The sequence below is a fragment of the Salvia miltiorrhiza genome, chromosome 7 (assembly GCF_028751815.1).
Source record: "Salvia miltiorrhiza cultivar Shanhuang (shh) chromosome 7, IMPLAD_Smil_shh, whole genome shotgun sequence".
NCBI classification, from domain to species: domain Eukaryota; kingdom Viridiplantae; phylum Streptophyta; class Magnoliopsida; order Lamiales; family Lamiaceae; genus Salvia; species Salvia miltiorrhiza.
The window spans coordinates 32,835,130-32,845,735 of record NC_080393.1 but is presented as its reverse complement, the minus strand read 5'-3'; the positions used below and the strand labels follow the sequence as shown (position 1 = coordinate 32,845,735).

General features: G+C 32.4%; 1 protein-coding gene across 1 annotated transcript; it reads right to left on the bottom strand.

The window, feature by feature from the left end:
* Positions 1-2,466: 2,466 nt before the first annotated feature.
* Positions 2,467-4,400, bottom strand: LOC130994108 (uncharacterized). Its single transcript, XM_057919144.1, has 2 exons — positions 3,311-4,400; positions 2,467-3,048 (listed from the first exon to the last, which is right to left on the bottom strand). Exons 1-2 carry the CDS (start codon positions 4,125-4,127, stop codon positions 2,657-2,659), a joined length of 1,209 nt encoding a protein of 402 aa, XP_057775127.1. The 5' UTR covers positions 4,128-4,400; the 3' UTR covers positions 2,467-2,656.
* Between the last annotated feature and the right edge of the window lie 6,206 nt (positions 4,401-10,606).

The window sequence follows — 10,606 nt, the reverse complement described above, 5'->3', positions numbered from 1 at the left end:
AACAAGCCATATTTAACACTTCGGTGTTAAATCATCGATAATAAATTAATGGACTCAAAATATATTTTGAGTGCATCATCCATTGAAAATAAAAAAATAAATCATCACATATATAAATCATCAAATTCATGTAAGTCTGTATTTTATTAATGGATGCAGAACCCTAATTACCATAATAAATCTTAAATCAGTAATTAAAAGTCTATAATCCTTAATAAAAAGTCGGGTCATTACATCTCTGCTAAGTAAATGAGCAGCCCTGCCGTCACAGCCATGCGGAAGTATGGCAGCGTTGCACAACAGACAAAATTCGACAAGTAACTGATAGATTCGACGGGTGCCTATACGAAGCTTTCTTTCTAACCAACTTACGCGATTGTACGAAAATGTTTAATGACTTCTTTGCCCCTCTTGTATACCTCTATAAATAGGAGTCTCATTTCTCACTGTAAGGTTACACAACATGAAATACAACACGTTTTTCCTCTTCCTGCACACCTTTGTTTAAACTTGCCATCGATCATCAACCACAAGTGAAATATCCCACTCTAAGGCACTAAATACAATTAACGAATACATCAAATACACAAACTTTGCTCAAAATCTATATTTGACGTAAAGTTAGGATTTTACAATTAAATAAACCAATTTTGTAAGTTGTTCAATTTTGACGTCGATTTTATTTTCTCCAAATTTTAAAATAATGTAGTTCCTACGTGGCTCGCGGGGACACACCTTTTACTTCGTCGGACAAACAACAAAACGAAATTAAATGAAATCCTAACTTCTCGTTATTTTTTTCGATCATCGGAAATAAAATCGACGTCAAAGTTGAACAACTTACAAAATTGATATATTTAATTGTAAAATCCTAACTTCACGTCAAATATGAATTTTACGTAAAATTTATGTATTTACATGCAATTTTACCTTATTATTTTAGTAACTTTAACAAAGAAGAAATAATCCTGAATATCTTAAACACGAGAGAAATTGATTAATCTAATAATCTATTTATTACGATTAATTGTTATTTTACTTGTTTCTTAAACTTACTAGAACAATAATCCCCTCAAATAAAAGTTACTAGAACAATAATAAACGAAATAATAAAAGAGTAAAATTTTGGAATAGCCAAAATGGATCATAAAACACAAATTATGGTCACTCATTGAAAAAACATAAATTTTGGCCATTTTTATAGCTTTGGGACGTTTTTGCCCTTAATTGGGCGGACTGGGTAGGGTCAGGAGCGCGGGTCGCGTGCCGGGTAGGATCAGGCACGCGGGTCGGGTTAGGCACTTATGGCACTATTAGTGCCATAAGTGCCAACGAAAATTTTTTTTTACTCCCCCTGCCCTGTCTACCCCCCAGACCCCCAACCCCACCCACCCCCAAGCCAAAAACAAAAAAAAAAAATTTACTCCCCCTAGATAAAAATAAATCAAAATTTACTTTTGTTATTTTATTTTATGGCACTAATAGTGCCAACGAAAATCCAAAATAAAATAAAGTAAAATGGCCTTTTTAGCACTTATGGCACTATTAGTGCCATAAGTGCCAAACATGCAGAACAAATATAGAAACAACAGCATCATCTAAACCCTAAATGGAACATTTAAACCCTAAATGGATAATCTAAACCCTAAATGGAATATCTAAACCCTAGGGGAAGTGTTTAAAAAGTTCCTTTTGGCTTGGGAGTGGGTGGGGTCGGGGGTTTGGGGGGTAAACATGGCAGGGGGAGTAAAAAAAAATTTTCGTTGGCACTTATGGCACTAATAGTGCCATAAGTGCCTAACCCGACCCGCGTGCCTGATCCTACCCGGCACGCGACCCGCGCTCCTGACCCTACCCAGTCCGCCCAATTAATGGCCATAATTTGTGTTTTTTCAATTAGTGGCCAAATATTATGTTTGCATGTTCAATGTGGCCATTTGACACCATTGTTTCATAATAAAATATGCTCCGATCATAAATGGACTCCTTGGGTTCATTGCCCATTATGAATAAGGGGGTTGCTCTTTCTCAAATTGGTATATTTAAACAAGCTTAATCTCTTAACTCAAACTAGTGTGTTAGCCATCGAAATTCGACGGGACATCACTTTATAATATAATTTATAAATAATTTTTTGTCAATTATTGTAGTGATAGATACGCTATTCGTTTTATCTAATTTTATTCGTTGTTCAGTTTCTAGTGGGACATCACTTGGATTTCTTTATCATATTCTTGATCGATAACTGATACAATTAATTAGTAGTATGTAAAACATATAGCATACAACGTTAAGCAACAGAAGTGCATCAACTGGCATCAACTGCAGCAACAAAACAAATAAAACTAACATAAAAATAAGGAAATTTCCGAACTCCATGACCATTACTCCGTAGAAAACTAAAAGCAAAGATATTCAAAAGGACCAACTACACGTGTATTTTCTCGCTTAAACAATACAGCAATAAAAATCAAGTTTTTTTTGTCTTATTCACGTTGACTATTTTAACAATAAATCTTCTCATACAAAAAAGAAGAGAGATTTAAAATCTAGATATAAAGCAACCACCACCATTGAAAAATAAAAATCATATGAACCAAAACCTATATAAATATAATAAGGACAAGAGTAAAACAAATAAAAGTATAAAAAATTATTAAAGGATCTTCACATTTATTCTTGAAGGGACATGCTCTTTAAGTTGCTCCTTTGCATAAGCCCTTGCAAATACGTCATCTTCGACCTTGTGTCTATAAATGCGATCCCACTGCCGATGCAGATGATACTTGAAACTCCGTGGATCAATAATTATATTTTTTAGTGCAACATCCTTCTCCACAAAGTGCATAATCAACTCTAAATGATTAAACACACCGCGATAACCAACAAATTCGACTTCCTTAACGTGAAAATTGACTCTCGCCCTCAGAGTATAATTTCTAGCACAAGCACCATGAAACGACTTGTCTTTCTTGCTATCTTGATGTACAACCAAGGTGAAATTGAATGGAGTATAATACTTAGCGGAGAGAATATTAATCAATGTAGCTTAAAGTAGTAAAGAATTGAAATGAATTTCATTGCAACAACACACAATTACCTCCACCACAAATCTCTGCAAGCAAGGTGCCGCATTTATTAAATTAACAAAGGATAAGAGTGAATCTATGTCTCTGTAATAATACCCAATGTTCACCACCAATTGTTTAAGGTTACACATCTCAACAGCTGAAACGAACTCCTTTGATTCCTGCGAGCACATATATATGTATATATATATATATAGTGAAAACAAAAACAATCAAGACTTAATGGAAAAAATTAAAGAAAATAAATAGCACATTCCAATAGATGAGGGATGGATATATTTTCAACATCTCTATCTGTGGAAGCACGGGCGAAAACATGCCAACAACATCTTTCAATCGACCAGGACCAGGAACCAATGACTTGATCCAAAGTTGAGTAAGGAGAGGCACGTTGACCAACACAAATGGTATTATCTTGCCGCTGTACTTTATAGTGACAACATTTGAATCCCGAAGCACGACTGATTTGAGTTTGTGGCACAAGCTTATTTCAAGGCATTTAATCGAGGGAAAAGTTGCAACAATCTCCAGAGACAAAAGTGCTTGGGATCCACACACCGACACTTGTTCGAGCAGAGGGCACTTCTCCAGAAACAACTGCACAACTTCACCGCTCACACTCACTAGATGCAAACATAGCTTCTTAAGAACCTCAAAATTATTCGGCAAATTCCTCTTTTTATACGGAAACTCGTAACACAAATGAGAATCGCGGTGGAATCTATCACTACCCCATGCTTCACAGGTTAAGCTCAACTCCAACCTCTCAACCTTCCTGCTGAAAGCATAGCTGAGCCAATCATCAATCCATTCTCTATGAGTTTGAATTAAATCGAAATACACTTTGAATTCCTCGAGATTGGACCTATGATCCAAACACTGGTTCAACACTATAATGCGATCAACCCATCTAACGAACTTACGCCTTTCCTCTTCCAATGGCTCTATACATGCCTTGCTCAGTGATGGATTCGTGAATCCAAAAGTTTTCATAAATCTATTAAACTTACGTAATGATTGTGTGCCATCAAAATCCATCGTCTTACTAGTTAAGACTCACAAGTATCTCCATGAACGACAAAGTATGCTAGTCGCAGTATCTTCCTTGGCCGTCAACAAAGACAATATCAACCCTAATACTTCTTTCGGTAGCACGCTAATTCGATCAACCTAATAAGTAATAATACATCAACAACAATGCAGAACACATACAGATAATTGGTTTCTGCAATTTCTTTTTAATTTCTACTTCACTTTCTTATCATATAAACGTAAAAGCCAACAAATTAAAAATTAAAAAAAAAAAATCAAGAGAACCTTGTATATATCTAATCGCTCTCGCTTCTCTTTCAGCATTCTTACACCTTTTTAATTTTTCAACCTGAAGAAGCAAGAGCCGCTCGTATAAGTTGAGATTGAATAAAACAGTAAGGCACAGATTACAGCAAGTCAGCAACAACCACGAGTTAAAAAACAGGGACATGAGCCGAAACTAAAAAAAGAATGAAAGAAGAACCATACTCATTTGGAAAAAGTAATGCATCCCTAAGTTCTATTATGCACACTGAAGAAGACACATTATCTATAATGCTAATGCCTCAAATACACTACTGGTCCTAACTCCTAACAATACCAAATAACATAAATCAATTCTTGGAAAATAATTACCAAAATCAGTGTTAAAGAGAAAGTCGGGGAATGAGCAGGACTGGTCGTGGTGCTCGGGGAAGGAGAAAAAGTCGCTCAGGGGCGGAAAAAACTGGGAATACGTGCCGGCGACGTGGCCCGGTGGGAAGAGGTTGCTGGCGGCGGGTCGTACAAGCCAGAAGCTGTATTCGTGGGGAATGGTTACAACTTAATAAAATTATAAAATGGTATCGATTTATTATTAAAATGCGATTTTATTGAAGGGAAAAAAAAGAAAAACGAAAACAGAACACAGGGACGCAGACTAAGGGCCGAGCCTCATTAAAACCTTCTTACAGAAAGCCCCATGGGAAAAACCGTAAGAAGGAAAAACCTCATTAAAATGGTATCGATTTATATTTATATTGTGGATTGTTGATGGCCCATGGAGAAATTATTCCGTAAAATTAGAAAAGATCAAAAGGATTCTAACAGTAATTGGGCTTGCGTCCAAAGATCCTAATCCTAAATTCAGCATTTTTCTATTGGCCAATCATTACTATATACGATTATAAATTCAAATCTTCTCCTTAATTCGGGATTTTATGTGTAATTTCAACATTCTTTATTCTTATTTATTTAAATTCTTTATTTATATATTTTTAATTTATATTTTATTTATAACAATTATTATTATATTCTACTAATCATTTTTAAATTCATAAAATCCGTAAGTTACCTTAATTAGACTATTACATTAAATTCGTAGATGATTATTACTATCTATGTTCCATTACAATGCCCCAATTTTCATAGTGGAATGATTATTTAATATTTAAATAATTACACATTTTTTTTAACTCCGTACTAAAAAATAATGAGTATTACACGGAGGGAGTACTTTTTATGACAAACTTAAAAGTAGAAACCTTATAACCTAGATTTGCATCAGAGTTCAATGGAGACCACTCCCCTATATAGAGAATGAAGACCGAATCAGAGCCATTGATCTCACCAAAATCAATGAATCAGATTAATCCGAATTCTTCAAGTTTAGGAAATTCCGTAAATTCCTCATTTTCCAATTCTGGGAACCAACGAACATTATTATGAACTTACGAACATAAATATGTTTATTTGTATGTTCATTTGTTTTTATACGAACATATCGACGAACATTAGTATGTTCATTTATTTTTTATACGAACATATCGACGAACATTAGTATCAATGTTCGTTCGTAAGTTCATAATAATGTTCGTTGGTTCCCAGAATTGAAAAATGAAGAATTTACGGGATTTCCTAAACTTGAAGAATTCGGATTAATCTGATTCATTGATTTTGGTGAGATCAATGGCTCTGATTTGGTCTTTATTTTTTATATAGGGAAGTGGTCTCCATTGAAACTTGAAATATATATATATATATATATATATTTCGAGATAGAAATAGTCATATAATTGCATGTTAATATATTTATATCATTATCCACTAATTGATTAAATAAGCCTATGTCAATTCACTAAAACGAAGTATTTATTCCACAAAATTAATATTATATATATATATATTTACATTATTAGTTTTTATATTATTTTTTGAGAATATTAGTTTTTAATTATTACAATCTATAAATTATAACACCATTCATTAATATAAAAGGTTATTAGCGCATAAATCACTACAAGAAAACTGGTCGAACACCGACGGAAATCACCGACGGACTATTTTCCGTCGGTAGATACCGACGGATCCCCGACGGACCGTCATCCGGCAACATCGCCGGAGCCGGCATCTATTTCCGATGAAAATACCGACGGACTACCGACGGAATCACTACCGACGGACAATATCCGTCGGTAAATTCGGTATTTTCGATTTTAATAATTATTTTTATTTTTTACCGACGGAATCTCTACCGACGGATTAAACTCCGTCGGAAATTTGGATAATTTCGAATTTATTAATTATTTTTATTTTTACCGACGGATTACCGACGGAATTTTCCGTCGGTAATTTCAATAAATATTATTATTTGTATTTTTATTGTTTTTTTATTTTTTATTTATTTTTTTTATTTTAAATTATTTTTAAAATTAGTACCGACGGATAAAGTCCGTCGGTAAATTATTTTTTTATTATTTGATTTTTTTATTTTTTATTTTTTTATTATTTATTATTTATTTTTTTTAAATTATTTTAAATTAATTTTCTATATTATTATTATTATTTTTAAATTATTGAAAATATTTTAAAATTGATAGTTATTTTTAGCAATAATATTTTCTCTTTTTAATAAACGATAATATTAATTTTTTTTATTATCTTAAATTCGATCATATATTTACCGTCATTTTTTCGCCGGCACCACAAGTCTTAGATATCATCTCGACATATTCTAAGGTTATGAATAAATGATATTGTATATTGAAATAGAGTTTAAATGAATTAATAGGTGCTAGTTATATCAATAATACGCGTGTTCTCTACTGGCCACCACTCGAAAGAAACTTCAAGGTTAAGCGTGCTTAACTCAGAGCACTAGTAAGATGGGTGACCCACTGGGAAGTTGGCCAAATCATATGCAATTAAGTTCAAAATACATTAAAAATACGAAATACTTGTAGAATACGAAGATAGGTTGATAAAAAAAAATAATAAATAAAATTTAAAAATTAAAAATAATTTACCGACGGAATTTTCCGTCGGTAATCCGTCGGTAAACGCGCCACCTACCACGGCCAACGCCGGCGCCGGAGACTTACCGACGGCGACGTCCGTCGGTAATCCGTCGGTATCCACCGACGGACAGAAAAAATCCGTCGGTAAATCATTTACCGACGAGCGTTTTCACGACGGGTGAAATCCGTCGGTAATCCGTCGGTATCTCCATTTACCGACGGAATTTTGATTCTTACCGACGGAATATTCCGTCGGTGTTCGGCCAGATTCTGGTTGTGAATACATAAACTTTGAGGGTAGTTTGATTTTGCACATAAAATTTAGAAGGTAGTGTAAAAAAATACATGAACTTTAATGTTGTTGCAATTTTACCACAAATTCTTTTTTTGCTTATACTAAAGCTGGTGTGACAAGTCGAAAATATCGACGTGTACTCATCAAACGTTTTAAAAAATGACATTGTATAAGACATTTCTAAATCTGAAAATCGTAGTATTTTTATAGAGTTCGAATATCTAGAATTTGAATTTATGATAAAATTGCTACAACATTAATTAAAGTTCATGTATTATTTTTACTCATTTCAAAATTCATGTGCAAAATCAAACTACCCAAAATTTATGTATTTAGGCGCTAATAACCCTAATATAAAAGAAAAACTTATATAAGAAGATACTTATATTCTCTCAATCAAAATTTACATTTAATTGTTGAGATTAATACAATTCAAACAACACCATCAATTTAATTTGTTCAATATTTGGCCAAATAAAAAAATATAGTTAATATAATTTGACCACACAAAATGAGATATTCTGTATTTATTTTATTGAAACACGCATTGTTTTTTCACGACACTTCACCAATTGAAATTATAAGAAACTAATAGAATCTGAATTCCACATCAAATTTTTAATTTAATTTAAATACATAATTTATTAAACGTAATTTGATCAAATAAAAAGTTTTGAAATAACTAATAATTTTGTTGGATATTTTTTAAAACTAAACGAATTCATAGATGGTGTATATTGCTATGGGAGAATGAGCCAATAATAAGTAGTAAAATCAAATTTGGAAAAGCTACAAGTATATAAATTATAAGTGGATACAAACATTGATCTACATGCCTAGATGTAATTTTGTTATTTATATTATTTATTATTAATAATTACTCTTTAAAGTTCAAGTTTTATTGTAACAAATAACTTAATTACTATAACAATTTATATTTATAAAATTAAACATGTTAAGGTAATTAATTCAAAATATGTAAAAAGATACGAGTTGAGATTTAAATTTTCGGGTGTTGATTTGATATCTCTTGAATACCAACTTGATATTGAAGATTTGCAAAAAGATGATAAGTTTGGGGATTTGAATGATGTTGGTGATCTTTCGATGATGCTTGTAGAAACAAAAAAGCATGAGACTTATCCGACAATTTATTTGCTGATCAAGTTGGTGTTGATTCTCTCAGTCGCTATTATAGTTGTGGAAAGAGTATTTTCGGAAATAACCTATGTCGAAAATTGGTTGCGAAATAGCATGGGTGATCAATTATTAAATGACTTTTTGGTGACTTTCATTGAGAAAAATATATTTCTACAATTATTGTTACTGATGATGATGTAATGGATCGATTCCAGAAAATGAAGACTCGTAGGGTCAGGCTCAATGCTCAATTGTAACAATGTTTATGCATTTTAAGTATAAGACAATGTTTATGTACAAAATAATTTTAACTTATCTATCGATCGTCCCCCCCAATTTTATAATCCTGGATCTGCCACTGGTTGAATGCAGGTCACCTATCACCATAAACATATATTACTCTAAATTTTGTTCTAACAGAGCCGTTTACTTTGCATGATTGAGTATTTTTATCCTCAATAGTAGGATTTCTCCAATCCCACCTTTTCAATGGGATAAAAATCAAGTAAAATTAGCTTAAATGATTGACATAATCAAGGGTTTGAGAATCCAAAGTTTCAATCCAAACAAGGAATTAGCCTCACTATTTTTTATTTATTAAGACTAATCCTTCAAAGAAACGCCCCCTCAAAGTAATCATTAATTTGAAGTGTTTAGTTGCACTGTTGAATATTTTTCAAGAATATTTTGTATTTTTTAGATTAGAAATTAAATTTGTTGTGTAAAATTGCAGATTATTACTGTTATTATAAATTTTATGTTTTCCGTGTCGTTATCGTGTGCATTAGTTCAGGTATTAATCGTATCATTCCAACATGAAAGATATCATGTCGTATTTGTGTTCATGTCGTACGTGTTCAGGTTCGAACAACTCTTATTGGGCAAGTCGAGCATACCCTAACATGTTGGATTCAGGGTTGACCTTAATTAATATATAGGTCAGATTGTTATTAGATCAACATGATAACGATTTAATCCAGACGATTTGCCAGCTCTAAACCAATATGAAAAGATTTTTTTTTTAAGCTCAAAATGATACTATTTAATTTCATTCAGTTTTCCATAACCACTGATAATTGTGGCACTACTCTCATGTCAAGTTATGATCAAGACAAGTTAAATAATAGTTAGTGCCTAAATCAGTTGATGAATATAGTTTGATCAAGTTAAAGTAATAGTTAGTGCCTAAATCAGTTGAGAAATATAGCTAATTAAGAATTGAATTATGAAAAAAATTTGGAGAAAATGCATAACAACCGAAACCACTAGGAATCAATAAAGAAAGAGTGTAAAATTAATGGGAAATGATGAAGGAATCGACAAAACCGGCAATGGTAGATTAGATTTTTCTCATGGTGCGGGCGCCACTTGTCGTTTCTGCTGCACGTGACTTGGACCACTTCAAAACTATGATAGATGCCTTGTTTCATTTGGTGCTTTCCTAGTAATTTACTTTACTATTTTGTTTTTAACTAAGTGCTGGTTTGATTCAAATAAAGGAATGGAATGGTAACAATAATCATTATTTTTATTAAGTATTTGATTTAACAATAAAAAAAAATCATTAGTAAGAAATTTCATTTCTTTTGTTTCCCCTCTATTTTAGAGGGGTAACAAATTGAGTGATTGGATTACCCTCAAATAAGGGTAATGATTATCCCATTACCTAAATCAAACAACAAGTAATGGATTCAATTACTTGATTCTTTTTTTAACCTCTAAAAATATCCAATCAAACGTGGGCTAAGTTGATTTTAGTTTAGATAAGTTGCTCG